The following is a 15,772-nucleotide window of genomic DNA, read 5'->3' as shown; positions in this document are numbered from 1 at the left end:
AGTGACCTGAAGTTCTAACTTCTGAGCTTTAGAGAAGTCATCGAAACAAGCCCACAAATAGTGCTTCTAGTCATAAGGCAAGTTACTTTATTGGAAAAGTGACTCTTAAAAGCCTTTTAAAGATATATATAAAGTAGTTTCATTTTGATTAGTTACAAATTATAATGATTCATATTTACTTAACCGAGTAAAATGACATGTCTCTCAAGTTTCCGCAGCCCAGAACATTTAGCACCACGAAGGTGGAGAAGCGAAGAGAGTATGTCCGCCCAGATGCTTCTCCCTCCGCTTAGAGAAAGAGGCAGACAGAGGTAAGCAGAGAGAGCGACAGAAAATGAATGAGTGAGAAAGGCATTCCTCTGTCACATTCATATAATTCTGATTTGTTACAAAAGCACAAGAGTAATGAGTAAAAACTGCCAGTCAGAAGAACACAATGCCCAAAAGTAGTTTTGTGTGTGTGGCACCTGTAGCTATCATTATAGAGTACCCACATCACAGAGCTGCTGGAAGCTTTCAATGAGCTGATGCCTGAAAAGTTCTTGGCACCGTGTCCAAAACACAGCAACCCTTCAGAAACCATTAGCTATATTTCTTACCCATCTTCAGATACCACGCGGGACAGTGGGCGGGGGCTCCACTTCTCTTCCTTGGGTTTTCCCAAGGGGCCTCCTCTGGCTTCTCTGCCCACCCACACTCTCCCTCCTGCCCTCCCTCCCCATGGGAGCAGGACTGGCTTCTTGGAGGTGAAATGGGGGGAAGGGCTGGTCTGCCCGTCACCATCCGGGAATTGGTTTCCCCCAGTGTTTGTGGCCACCAGTTACCTGCCTGTATCCATGAGCAGGTGAGTCTCTCTGCCTGCCTACTTTGGGGCTGCAATTGTTAGCAAGCCCGATTGGCTGGAAGTCTAAAGCTGACATATGGCTCTCCATCTGTCTCTGTGCCTTATTTCCACTGAATCCGAAATCTGGAAGGGGAGAAGAAGGTCTTGTGTGCTGTCCTCCTAAAGACCCTTTTGCTTTCCCTTTCCTCTTGAAATAATATAATTATTTTGCCACAAGTTGGGACTACAAAGCCACCTAAACCAGATGTCAAAGTCTCCTTTTACACCAGCAGTTTTAGCATACTAGTGGTTCTCAGTAACAGCCATGCTCCATGAATCAACGCCTTGGAAGGACAAATGAACGAAGCACTTGAATATTCCACAGAAACCTCACTGAAAGCGACATTCGGCACATCTGCTCTGGATATCATCCAGCGGTGTTTTGATCGTCACTAGAACATGATTCCAATGTAAACAATTAATAGTGACACCCAACAGGATGACACTAGAATATAGGTGGTGAAGCCAATTTGAATTAGTTAATAAAAACCAAGAAATATTTTTAAAGAAATGTATTCTACTGCTTTTTTAGATAGTTCCTAGTAATCAAGTTTTGATAGTGGGCTTTCTAGCAGTTTATTTTAATAAATAACTAAGACTCAGCTGAAATAGATACGTCAAGACCCTTCTCTCTGGCCAAAAAATTAATTGAAACAAGCATGCCTTTCTATCATTTTCTTAACATATAAATAGCAAGTCCCTTTTCTGTAGCTAATTCAAAGGTAAGTGTTAGGAACATCCAATAAAAATGATTAAAAATTCTTAAACTTGAGAGATTCTATCTAAAGTAATTTTATATTAGGGAAAAAAGAAATCTTGCTCAAATATATAAGCATTCTGTCTAGCACCCTAGAATATATAAAACATTTTAAATTTGGAAGAACTAGGCAACATTTCCTTAAATCGACAGGACCACGCAGCAATGGAATAAACCAAAGAATAATTAAGGCAAATAAAAAAAAAGAAACAAAACAGAGTAATTATTCTGAGGCCAAGAGCCAACAAAGGTGGTCCATCAGGTGGGCTCTTCCTGTCTTCTGAAAGCAGTAGTTATCAAGCTACTCAAAACAGAAAACTATATCTGAGAAATTCAGGCACTTATACAATTGTTTTCATGAATGTTCTAAGCAGGTGTTGTGTTGTGGGGGTGGGCTGAGAAACAGCTGCTGGTAGGCAGACCAGTGGCTCTCCACATGGTGCCCCCTCCAGCCCTCTGCCAGCCTCCTGGTTGGCTGGTTACCTGATGAGGACGCACTGGTTGTCGTGCCGCTTCCACAGGCAGCGGTAACACTCGTTGGCGATCGCGAAGACGTGGGGGGGCAGCTCCCCCAGGTGGCACTTGCTGTACCGCTCCATGGTGGCGCGCTCATACAGGCCAGCGATGGTCTTGTAGGGGTTCACGGAGGCGATGATGGAGCCGATGTAGGTCTGCAAGCACACGGGGTGGGGAGACAGAGGGACACCCGGTTACACATGGCACCGACAAAGCCTTCTTGCCTCCACCCACGCTGGGACAGAGACGGAAGAGTCTGGATGCAGCTCAGTGCTGGTCCACACTGGGAATGGGGCTGCTGCCACCTCTCCCCGAAGCGCTGCCTGAGCTCTAACAGAATTCACCTGAGTGCGAATTGAGGGGAAAGATGAACTGTTCCCCACTGCATAAATTTTTCCTATACCTTTTGGTAAAAATCTTGTCATTCTATACAAATGATTGAAGCCAATTCAAAGAGGGCCCGCAGTGAAAGAAAAACAAGAGAACGAAGAAGGGGAAAGCGCAGGCCCAAATCCCTGCTCTTGCGTGACCTCCTAACCCCGGTGACCTGCTAATCCTGTCCCAGGCACAAAGGACTGTCCACTTCCAGCCTTCTTCCTCATCAGGTGGTCATTAGGATTCAAGCAACGATGAGAGAGCCAGAGGGGCTGGGGGAGGGGAACGGACAGTTACTGTTTAACGGGTAGAGTTTCTGTTTAGGATGGGGAGAAGGTTCTGGAGGTGGATAGTGGTCACGGTTGCACAACACCGCAAATGTATTAACACACTAAATTGTACACTTAAAAATAGTGAAAATGGTAACTTTTATCTTATGTCTATTGAGCCACAAATTTTAAAAAGGAACAAGAACATTTTGAAAATACCAGGTATTCTTTCAGTAATCTCAAACACCTCATGGAGTGCCATATAACTTATCTGGAGCTTAGCTGACTGACAATCTTACCTTTCTGGGACAAAATCCAGGCCAGAAATTAAGCAAAACCTTCAGAGCAGGAGAGCAGAAGCTACAGAGCTATTAAAGGGTAACGCCTTAGGCCGCCTCCCACAGACGTCACTGTTCACTTGTACTTCTGGGAGAAACAGTCACGAGGGTTTGGTTATCTGGTCTCCAGGCTCAGACACAATTGAAGAAGTCAGAGGAGGCTGCAACCACCACCAAAAACCAGCTGACTTTCACAGAGCGCGTGCACGGTGCCAAGGGCTTTCCGGAGTGTTATGCACTGAACTGTGTCCCCCGCAAATTCACTTGTTTGAAACTACCTCAGAGTGTGACTATATATGGAGATAGGGCCTTTAAAGAGATGTTTAAGTTAATAATAGGGTGGGCCCTAATCTAATCTGACTGAGGTCCTTATAAGAAATTTGGATACACAACATATCACGGGGGTGGCTTAAGTAACACAAATTTATTTTCTCACCATCCTGGAGGCCAGAAGTCCAAGACTGAGATATCAGTCTTGGTTTGGTTACTCTTGAGGCTTCTCTCTTTGTCTTGCAGATGGCCACCTTCTTGCTCTGTCGTCATATCGTCTTTATCTGCGCCCACCACCCAGTGATATTTTGTCATGGTGGCCCTAGCAGACTAATACACAAGACCTGACCCTGTAACAGCCACAATAACCGCGTGAGGTTCACAGAATTATACTACACCTGTTTTTCAGATGAAGAGACTGAGGCATAGAGATAAAATTTTGTGTACAGTCACATAGCCGGTAAGTGGTAGAGGTGAGACTTGAGCCCAGGCACTCTAATTCCAGAGCCTTCTCTTTCCATATTCCTTGGCAAGGCGTGGCAATGTAACAGAGACAAGGAAAGGCAAGAAACACTAGACAGAAAGTCCAAACATCCTGAGAGCATCTGTACCATATTATAGCAATTTGTAATCATTTATATTCATAGTGACTGCCAGGAACACCAAGCAAAGTATCGCATGTTCCGTGTAACTGTTTTCAAATGTAGGGAGGTCTATAATATGTTTTGGAAATATTTTGAACCAAAAAATATTAAAAACATAAAAGAGAGATTACCATATGACCCAACGATTCCATTCCTAGGTATACACCCAAAAGAATAAAAATGGATACTCAACAAATACATAGCAGCATTATTCACAACAGCTAAAGGTGGAAGCAACCCAAACATCAATCATCAGATAGATGGGTAAACAAGACGTGGTATATCCATACAAGGGAATATTATTTGGCTACAAAAAGGAATGAAGCACTGATGCTTGCTACAATGTAGATTAACCATGAAAACATTACATTAAGTTTAAGAGGCCAGACACAAAAGTTCACGTATCCGGAACAGGTAAATCCACAGAGACAGAAAGATTGGTGGTAGTTATGATACAGTGGGGGTGGGGAGGCAGGAATGGGGAGTGATGGCTTAGTGGGTACAGGGTTTCCATTTGGGGTGATGACAATATTTCAGAACTAAATAAAGGTACTGGTTGTACAACACTGTGAATGTACTACATGCCACTGAACTGTTTACTTTAAAGTGGTTGGTTTTATGCTATGTGAATTTCACCTCAACTAAAAAAAAAGATTCTGTGCTTTCATGGCTAAGTGTTCGGGTCCCTGGAAACCTCAACTCTCTAGAAAGCTGATTTTTCCCTGTTAGAGCACTCTGGGGAAGATTTGGCAGAGAAGGAAAGATGGAAGCTGCTTTTTCCTCTGGGAAAGGAAAGTGTCCTACTTCTAAAGGAGAAAAGAATGGCCTGGTTCCTTGGAGGATGTCATACATCCTCCATCAACACCTTGATTACCGGCATTCTGGTGCCTTCTTTTATGTCACCTCTTTGCAGAGGTGAGGGAGGGAGGCGGGCGATGCGTGAAGCTCTGGGTATCTGGCCCCTTCCTCTAGTTTATCTAAAGCATCAGGCCTGTGTCTACTCTTTTGGTAGTTGTATGCATTAATATTACTATTTTTATTCTGTAAACTATCAAAAATGTTCATTTTTCTGTGAAATGCATTCTGACTTTTTTTCCTCCTTTGGCAGAAGTCATCAGTGTCATCCCTCTTTAAACAGCTAGGTAGGCACACCCTGCCCTCCTCTTTCTCACGGGCAAGTGAAACGTACAAGCCACAGTCAGGGCATCAAGTTCACTATTAAATTTAAGTTAATATTAGGATATTAACCCATCATTAACACACCCTTTTAAAAAATGCTCTGTCCATATCTTGAAAATTTTGCACGTCCTGTTCACAGTATGTTCGTATAGTTGCTGTAAAATTCTGAGATGAGTCCTTTTTTAAAAGGATTTATTTATTGATTTATTCATAGAAAACATTATAATCTTTTCACAAAAGCTCTCCTTTGACAGTGATTATTTTGGTCAAAACCTCCTAGGCATGCTGCCCCCTCCTTGTTGGGGAACCTCACTAGTCGTACAGCATCCCTTAAGATATCGATCGCTCATCCTGACGGTGTGGATGACATGGTTTTTGCATGGGGGTAGGAGACCCTTGAGGATTAAGCTTGTTAGCAAAGATGAAGATAGAACAACCAAAACCGTCTTAACACCTAGTATCATTTTTAAGTAATTCACATGGCACCTCACTCAGTGAAATAGTTTTCAAGTGTATCAGAACAACAATGTAGTCAGTGGTTGTGGCAGTTACAGACAACACACATGCGCCCTCCCCACCCACTCCACAGCGTTTCTAGAGGAGGGAAGCTGGCACTCTGAACAGCAGCTGTTCAGCACAAAGCCAGCCCACGGAACTGGGAACTATTCCACTGGTGGTCACGCAGGGCGGACCCACTAACACATCACGATACATTTCCCCACTGAACTCAGTCGTTGTCGCACTGTCAGAGCTGGCCTGTCAGCTGAAGCCGTGCTCTGACATAACCTTGAGATGTGGGCAGGGCAGAGACTACTGTTCTGCCTCCTGTGACAGAGGAAAGAATGGTATATTCTCTCTGCCCCTTTAATTATAGAGCCAGTGAGGGAGCACAAGGACAAGAGGGATCCAGGTTCCCAGTGTGCCACACGTCGGGTCTGTGGGGATCTCCTTCACCACTCACTCATGGACAGAACAGGAATTGTCCAAGACTCCGTCCAGCCTCATCGCCAGTGGCCAATGTCTCCATGTCCTGTACGCTCTGCTTTCAATTAACTCTAGAATCTATCCCCTCCCATCCATCTCTGCCACCCTGGCCTCACTTGTTTAGATTTCTACAAAAGCCTCCGTCCTCGACGATTTCCCACAGTCTTGCATGCTCCATCCAAGTGCCACACGTTTTCTGAAGACAAAAGCTCTCCTGCTTAAAACTCTTCGACAGCTCCCACGACCTTCAGTGTCAACCCACAGGGATATTCGAGAGGAGGTTGAGTGGCTCCAAAAAGGTGACAGAATAGCCCAAGTCCTAATGAATTATTCTCCTAACAGTTACAGAAGGGCGGGCCTTCAGTTACTTACTCATTGAGTTTTCACTGGTGTGCCCACATTCACGCCAACTGACACTTTTGAACCTGCTAAAACAGAGGTAGGTATAGACAGCATTGCAACAATGGGAATAGGGTAAATAACAAGGAGTCCTCATAGTTTATTCAAAGAAAAACTAGGTGACATCTTAGAGATCCATCAGCAAGAACGACTATAGCCAAGGACATCTTTTCTCCCACTACCTTAAACATAGCACTTTGCATGGGTTATTTTGTCACTAAAATGCTGGACAAGTACCGTTGAATAAGGAAAGTTCAACATGTAACAAGAGAAATGGTGACTGGGGAGTGGAGGGGGTGGAAGAAAGACTAAGTGAAGCAAAGATAAAATGTAGCGGGAAATCCTAAGAGCCGGAGACATTTGTTGCATGCTTGTACCATTTATCACTCTATAAAAAGGTATTATTACTTCTCTAAAAATGGCCATGATAACGCCATGCAGTTTAAGACTCTGCACACATGCAACCCTCAAACGTGAGGCGGGGCCAGGTACTGGTTTCCTCATATTGGATTCCAAATTCCACAAGAATAAATAGCTTGGTCATTTTAACGGCTTTTCAGAAATAGAAAGTACATTCTATTTTGAGGCACGTAAAATAAAATTTCTAGTCAGAAAAGTTCCACATAACTCATCAAAAAATACATTTCCTTGCCCGTTTTAATAATCTGGAACAGCTGCAGCACACACTGCTTAAAAAGGTTGGGAGAAACTCACTGTGTTTCTTCAATCCAAAATCAACCAATTTGAGGTTTTCAAAAGGCATAAGGGTGTAATATCCAGTACCTAATCCCCCACCAAAAAAAAACACATCAAATATAATTAAGAAAACTGGAAGTGGCCTCAGATGCACCCTGCTTCTAGATACAGAGGGATCCGTGCCACCATTGGGAAGTCATTACTCCAACATAAGAACAAATTATCTCGACAGCGAGGTTTGGTCAAGTCAGAAGACCAGGAAGTCTTCAGCCTGGAGCCACCTCCCCTGGTATCCTGGTATTACAACCCCTCGGGGCCTAAGATTCTACATCCTCTGTTACCCCATGCAATTGCTTTGTGAAAGTGTTACAGAAATCAGAAGTATTTATTATTGTTTTTGTTACTGAAAATAAAACCACAACTGCTTTTCATCATGTGGTCCCGAAAAGCTGAATGGAGACCAAGTAATCTGAAATGCACTAGGGAGATTGGTTAAGGTCAGTGCCATGGCATACTTTCCTAATGGGAAGAACTTGTTTAGAAGTGGGATTCCTCAGCCAGATTTAGCTCGCACCCACCATTCTCCTCTTTCCTTCTCTCCCCACCTCTCTCTCTCATCCGTCTTCCCCTCCTTCTCCCCGCCCGCCTCTCTCATCTCAGCTAAATATGGCAATGACTTACTTCCCAAATCTTGACCTTGAATACAGCTTGAGGTTTAAGTTACAGATCCACAGACTCAATGGCCCACTGGTCATCTTCACTTGGATACTCTTTAGCCAAACTCGAAATGGACAAGGCTGATATCCCCAAAAACACCTGTTTCTTCTCACACAGTCACATTTGACAAATGGCACCAGTCTCCTCAAACGGTTAATCCAGAAATCTAGGCGTCATCCTGTGAAATTCAGCCTACTTGCCCCCAAAACTCAAACATTGAAATTCTACCTCAGTATCCTTCATACCTAAACTCTCCCAGGACCGGTTCGGAATCCCATCGCTTCCCATCTGGTTTACTGCTTGCCTCTCCTAGACAGGACTGGATGCACCCATCCATCACCCTGCTGCCAGACTGAGTTTGCCCAGAGTGCACGTTCCAAGTCGTTCCCTACAGCCTGCACAAATAAATTCAAGCTCAGTAACTTACACAGAGTCCTTCCTCACCTGCTCTTGACCACCTTGCCAGCCCGCTGCACGCACCCTTCATTCCAGCATCCTGAATGTCCTGCAGTTGGACAAACGCATCACACTCTTTGATGCAGTTGCACATGCTGATCTTCTGCTAGGAATGAGCCACCCTCCTTCTTGGCCAAATTCCCCTGTGAATGATTTAAAACTCAGCATAACTCAGCTGGGAATCATTTTCTGATCCCCTCCTCACCTCCTCCTTTGGGTGTTCATTTTTTGTGTTCCTAGTAACTACTTTTATCACACTCACTGTCATCTTGAGCTATGGTCAATGGTTTGCTTGTGTCCATCTTCACCAATAAACTGGGAGGTGTTGGAGGGAACCTGCCTTTCAATAATCCAATCTTTCAAGAAACAATTACTGTAAACAAGAGGAATGTGGCATCCTTGGAGCCTACCACTCAGCCTGGCACACAGGCAGGGCTAAATTGACGTAGATACATTGGTGGGGTGCACGATTTAACCACCAAATAAATTCACGTTTTAACTGTGTTCTAGTGCTCTATGCCCACTACCTTCTACATAACAAAACTGTGTGCCATTATTATCCAATTAAACAATTAAGAAAACATTTTTTAACAATTTAAAAAACTGTCAAGCGTTCAAGTTTGTTGAAAAGAAAACTAGATTACAACAGATAACTCAAGTTGTTATGGAAGTCAAGCTCTTAAATTCAGACGTGGTATTCCATTTGAGTGCATTTCTGAATAAAATTCCCTCCTTATTGAAAGGAATCTGACCCAAAAGACAGGCAGGAAACGAAAAAAAAAAAAATCACAAAAACAAAGTTCCTAATTGCCACCATCATGTGCTGATGTGGAAGTGGCCACTCAAGAGCATAAACGTTCGGTAAAGTTTAAAAATACATATAGTCAGACAGATGGTTACAATCATCTTTTGGCAACAGCAGTCTTGATTTCATGTGGAAAAAAACCCCTGACAAACCACACTGTATTCAGCTGTTCCCAGTACGAGACACATGCCAAGACGGCTATGCATCTGGTCTTCAGGCCATCCCTGAATCCGGGAGAGGCACACTGTTACTTGACACTGGCTATGGGAAGGGACGGAAACCAACCCAAAAACGTCTACTTTGGGAAAACTCAACTCAAGGAAATGAATCGCAGACTTAGGTTTGCATGTTCCAAACAGTAGGCCCCATGGCACGGGATGCCCAGTCCTAACACTGCACACAGCCTGCGATTTCCCCCACAGGTGAACCCAGTTCCCCTGCCTGCTGCAATCAACAGGTCCTTCACTGGCTGCTGCCTGATGACACATTGTGCTCGACAGAAGCAGGCTTCCAAGTTAATTCAGGAAGAGCATCAAACACATTTACGGATTCAGGCTGAAATGCCACCTAACCAAAGGATATTTTTCAAACGCCTAAAAATATATTAGCTGTGAAGACTCTCTTGTGTTTACATAGCATTTATCTTTAGACACAGCCCCACTTCTTAAAATGGGCTCGTTTGATTCTCATCTCTGCACTATTTGTTCAGCAAGACCAACAAACTAACCAAGGAGTTGGGTGGAACACAGCACAGCTTCCTCTGGAGCCATCCGCAACACCATAATTGCAGACAAGCTCTGAAGTTCCCTGCAGCTCTCTCCGTGATGTGGTTTTGAGCCATTCCTAACAGGGTGGGAGAGGTGTCTCCTCCATGCAACTGACCCAGAGCACGACAAACCCTCTGATGGAGAGAATGTGCTTCTCTTCCATTGCGCGGAAAACAAAACTGCCGCCCCACGGGACTTGCTTGGCAGTCCCTCCACTCTGGACACAGAGCTTACGTTCAATACAACAGAAAGCTCATCTGCTCCTGTCAACGCTGTGTTTACATGCTGGGTACGTAACAATTTCAAATGAGCCAGGCTCCAGAGAATACAGTACGACAGACATCTAAAACCCAACTCGTCTTTCCCACTCTCCTCTCCTTGATTTGCTGCCAGGACTGTCAACACCATGTTCTCAGGGCCATTGGGGCTTGACAAGGCTGGGAGTCATTAAAGCTAATCTTTCCTCCTTCACCTTCTCCTCCACACTTCTCATATCTGTTCTTCTCTAGCTCACCCCCACCTCTACCCTGGTCTAAAGCCCTCATCTCTTCACCCTTGAATTACTGCAACATTCTCGCAGCCAATCTACTCTCTACAGTCCATATCACATCACTTCCCATCAACTCTTGTAAATTTTTTCTTTGGGAAGCTCTCTCTTCTAAAACCTTTAACAAAGATGTTGTAGTCTCTATACCACCAAGCCCAGACGTTGCTGACCAGATTTAAGTAAGGAAGGGTTTCTCAGCCTTGACCCTAGTGACATCTTGAGCCAGATAACTCTTTCTTGTGGGGCTGTCCTGGGCACTGTGGGATGTTTAGCAGCATCTCTGACCTGTACCTAATAGATACCATTAGCATCCTTGGCTCTAGCTATCATAACCAAAAATGCCTCCTGATACTGCCCAATGTCCCCTAGGGGGCAGAGTCACCTGGTTGAGAACCACTGCTTTAAGGGTGTCCTGACCTCAGCCTGCCTCTCTCATCTAATTGCTCAACGTTCCCCAACAAATACCAGAGTCCATAAGCAAAGGAACTTTCTCCCAATTTAGTGAGGCCATCACACCAAATTCACTCTCATCTCTCCATCTTCGTTCATGTGTTTTACTAGCCTTTCCGTCTAACCAAATCTTATCCCTCCCTTTTGTAGTATCATGACTGCTACCCCCTCTCTAAGGCTTTTCACGACCAGCTCTGGCTGACCCACCTCTCCCCACTTCCTACCTCTTTGTACCACAAACACATATCCTGCCCCTCCTCTCCCTGAGTCTTTAGGAACTTATAGGTGTGGATACTTGTCCTCAGCAGGTCTCATCAGTGGTGGGAAGAGACAGAGGAGGAATGGACCCTTATTAGACTGTCTCTAAGGGGTGAGGCAACCAGGGGAGAGCCCCCATGGCAGGAAGCCCATAGACGAGGGGTTCAGGGTGGAAGTTTGGGATGGGCTCCCAAGTTGGGAGCTGAAGTGCTGAGCAGGGGTCTTGAATGGGAAGTCACTAGAGAATGGAAAAGGCTGACAAGGTGAAGCCTTAGGCATGAAGAACCTGGCATTCCAGGAATGAAATGCAGCATTAGGGTAGAAGGCGGGGGCTTGCACAAGGCAATTATGGAAAGCACAGAGCTGCTCTAACCTGGGTGTCAGCTCCACCACGACCAGTGGCGAGGCTGGAGTCACACAGACCTACACACGCTGACAAAAGTCAGGACAGCCTCTGTGCCCCGAAGGACACAGTGCCAAGTTCCAGGCAGGAGCTCCCTAAATAAAGATTTGGTGGTATTAGACAAATAAGATGGGGAGAAAGGTACAAAGGTTAACAACATTCCTAAAGCTTTCACTTGTCCTTTTATTTTAAAACAGCCCTATCAGATATGGGAGTTATGACATCTGACCTTTCAAAAACACATCAATTAAAAAACTCACACCCAGAAAGAGTGATTAATACGGAGCCCAAGAGGAGGTGGGTGGAGAAAAGGGAGCTCAACTCTGACGTGCCTATGTTGAGAGCTTTCTCCCTTGTAGCTGTCTACTCCATTTTAAAGAAGGATGCTAACGGCTGGAAAAAATCTTTTTACTGGGTCTAGTAAAGTTCTCAGGCAGTAAGGGTGGTCCTCAAGGAGAAAAAAGCTAAGAGTCCTTCCTACACAAGACAGTAGACCTCTCCACGTGGAGAAGGGTCTGCTTACCAGCCACCTGTGTAACCTGCCAACTCAGACCAGAAAGTCAACAAATAATGCAAGATCCAGAGTGCTGAGGAAGTTCCTTCTCAATGGCACTACTCAAGGGAGGGCACCTATAGTAGGCAGAAGGCGGCACCCCCCTCCCATGATGTCCACCTCTAATTCCCAGAAACTGTGACTATGTGATGTTGCATGGCAAGGGGACTTTGGAGATGTGATTAAGGTGGTACACTTTGAGACTGGGAGATAGTCCAGGTGGCCCAGTCTAATCACATGAATCCTTAAAAGCTGAGACCCTACCTTGGCTGCAGTCAGAGAGAGAGGAGAAGGGAGGAGGAAAGACCTGAAGCATGAGAGGGACTCGATCCACCATTGCTGCCTTTGAAGGTGATGGGAGGGGGCCTCTGGAAGCTGAGAACAGCGCTTGGCTGACAGCCAGGAAGAAAATGGGGACCTCAGTCCCACAAGTGCAAGTAACTGTCAAGTACCAGAATGAGCAGGAAATAGATCCTCCACGAAAGCTCCAGAAAGGAATGGCGCCCTGCCCACAGCTGGAGTTTAGACAGGTGGGACCCCTAGCAGATGCTGACCTGGAGAACTGCAAGAAAATGAATTTCTATGGTTTAAGTTGGTATAGTTATGGTAATTTGTTAGGCTAGCAATGGAAAACTGACACAGCACCTGTGTTACAAGTCATTTTTTTCTCTTTTAAAGACAGACAGGCAACATTTGGAGTTGGGAGAAAAGCTGTGCTTTTCTGGAAGGTGGTGGTTTTGTCTTGATGGGGCAGAGTCTGACAGGTACTGGAATCCAAGGCAAACAGCTTCAGCGATGATAAGAAAATCGTGGGGGCTGCTTATGGATACTAATACAATTATCCAAGTCTCAAAAGGAAGGCATGTAAGGGCATAATTAACCAAATTGAACTGCAAATTGGATGTAGAAAAATCCTGTGTTTTTCTTTCAAAGGGGAGGGAAGAGATCTTCATTCTAGGGAGAAAAAAAAGACCAAGATCCTATTCACGGGGTTCACTGGGCAATTCAGCTATCAGGTTTAACATCGTCATCACGAGAAGAGGAAGAAAAAAAACTTTGAAAAGGCTCTGCCTTTTAAATCCCTTGGGTAGTCTTTTTTCCTCCTAACTGACTGACTTTGTCTTGATTATTAAATGTGTAATAAGAACTTGAGTTTAAAGACAGAAGGATATGAACTCTGAAATAGCTACAAGAGACATGCACCAATTAAAACATTTTAAATCTAGCTTCATGCTTTATTAGCTATTTCTAATATGTATGGCATTTATTTTACAAACATTTATTACACAACTACCAGGTGCCTGGCAATGTCCTTGGCTCAAGACAGACAAGATAAAAACCCTTGACAACCCAAGCAGGAAATTGCTGTGTAAACAAATATTCACAGGGCAGTGTCCAATACTTAATATTAAAAACACAGACACGGCACATGGAAACCGGGACACCTGTGGAGTGGGTATTCCATGGAAGGAGGGAGTTCACTGGTCACCTTCAAGAAGATTTCTGAGATGAGAATAGAGCAGTGAAATGCATGGTCTGACAGCACATGCACAACACAGAATATGGTCACGCATCACTTAACGACAGGGACATGTTCTGAGAAATGCGTCATTAGGCGCTTTTATCATTGCGCGAACGTCATAAAGTACACTTAAACACACCTAGAAGGTTCAGCCTACTCCACACCTAGGCTGTATGGTACCATCCTTATGGGACCACCGTCGGATATGCAGTCCGTCATTGACGGAAATGTCATTATGTGGCACGTGACCGTATATAGCCACTTTTACATAAACATGGATGAAACAGTACCTTTTCTGAAGAACATATGGAAAACATTTTAATCTAAACACTGAGTGTAAGCAAGCTCAGCAAGTCAGAGCACTAGAACGATTGAATTTCTCTAGACAGGGCTGTTTGAAAACATTTGGCAAGCATTAGGTCAATCTGGCAAAAATGACACTTTCACAATATAAAAAGAAGGCAAATAAACATACTTTTTTTTCTAAGCTGAGGAAAATTAAGCATTAAAAATCCATATATATTCCTGCTCTTTCCCGGCTCCTCTCCCGGTCTGAGGGTAGATCAATTGGAGGGACCTGAATACGAAGCGTGCCTCGAGTCTCAGTTGTGAAGGCTGATATTATGACTATTCACCATCATCACAAACGCAAAATTAAATATAGCTCCTAAAGAACAGAAGATCAATGGTTTTTACGATATTAAAATTTGGGGTTTTAAAAACTGTATGAATTTGAACTTGACAAGAAACATAAACACGTATGAGAAGTTGCCTCAGTTTACTATAAAGACTCACCAACAGGCAGATGAAGGAATATATGTACTTTGTACTCTATATATCTGTCCTTTAACGGCAAAAGTGATTATTACAGAAGTGATTTTTTAAATATTACTCTTAGAATATAGATATAGTCACGTTTCATCAAAGTTGAGAGAAAAATGTGCAGGACTGCTTTATTTACTTTTTTGAGGAAGCTCAGCCCTGAGCTAACCTTCACTGCCAGTCCTCCTCTTTTTTGCTGAGGAAGACTGGCTCTGAGCTAACATCTGTGCCCATCTTCCTCCACTTTATATGTGGGACGCCTGCCACGGCATGGCTTGATGAGCAGTGTGTGGGTCCGCCCCCAAGATCTGAACCGGAAGGAGCACGTGAACTTAACCGCTGTGCCACCGGGCCGGTCCCCAGGTCTGCTTTTTATGGACATGTCTCCAACTGAAATAGCCAACAGGAATCTCACAAATAAGAAAGATGGGTTCCCTTGAATCCAAATATCCCCTTGGATGGGCTCCAGAACTGGAAAAACAGTGAAGATCCATAGAAGGAGAAAAAAGGAAGAAAACTTTGTAAATCCACATTTTCCCCCAGCCCTGAATTGAGGAAGTCACACCACTGGGCGTGACGTCTTTATCTAAGAGAACTCTTAGAAACAGAATCACCCAGAAGGAGAAAGCGGTCGGTCGAACTGCCCTTTGACTGAAATAATCCCCTCTAATAAAATCAAGGCAATAAACACAAGAGCATCACTTACTGAACCACGTTTCTAATTGGCAAATCACCTGAAAACACAGTTTTACACAGATTAACCACAGGTTCACAAAAGGCGGGAAATACTCTTTGAAAACAAAGATAAACATTCCCACAAATTCAAGGAATTTTTAAAGGGAACTTAAGTGGAACTTACATATATTTGGTTTCTCTTATACCGCTGGTGCAAGTTGTGCATGATGGAGCCCCCGTGGAACTCTGTCAAGGTGGCCATGTCATCCACGCCCTCCTCGTTCATGGGGTGCATAGCAGTCACCTTCTCGTGTGTAATTGTCCTCTGCTTGTAAGTGAATACCTGATGCGGGAGGAATTCAATTGTTGAGTTACCAGCAATGAATAGTTTCCACAATCGTTTCTCCAACTCGCAATACAAGCTCAGTACAATTTCAGCCACGAGATCCTGAATCGGCCAATAAAACATACACTGTAGAGAACTTTT

At 44.2% G+C, this 15,772-nt stretch overlaps 1 protein-coding gene across 1 annotated transcript in view; it reads right to left on the bottom strand.

The window, feature by feature from the left end:
- MYO10 (myosin X) overlaps positions 1 to 15,772 on the bottom strand; it is a 210,197-nt gene that overhangs the window by 104,729 nt on the left and 89,696 nt on the right. The window contains exons 3-4 of the mRNA XM_014837346.3: positions 15,470 to 15,628; positions 2,124 to 2,311 (exon numbers count right to left, since the gene is read on the bottom strand). Coding sequence (XP_014692832.2) covers positions 2,124 to 2,311; positions 15,470 to 15,628 — 347 coding nt within the window. The remainder of the gene's footprint in view (positions 1 to 2,123; positions 2,312 to 15,469; positions 15,629 to 15,772) is intronic.

This window comes from Equus asinus, chromosome 10, assembly GCF_041296235.1.
Source record: "Equus asinus isolate D_3611 breed Donkey chromosome 10, EquAss-T2T_v2, whole genome shotgun sequence".
Lineage (NCBI taxonomy): Eukaryota > Metazoa > Chordata > Mammalia > Perissodactyla > Equidae > Equus > Equus asinus.
The sequence above is the reverse complement of the archived record's forward strand: the minus strand, read 5'-3'. Positions and strand labels throughout refer to the sequence as shown.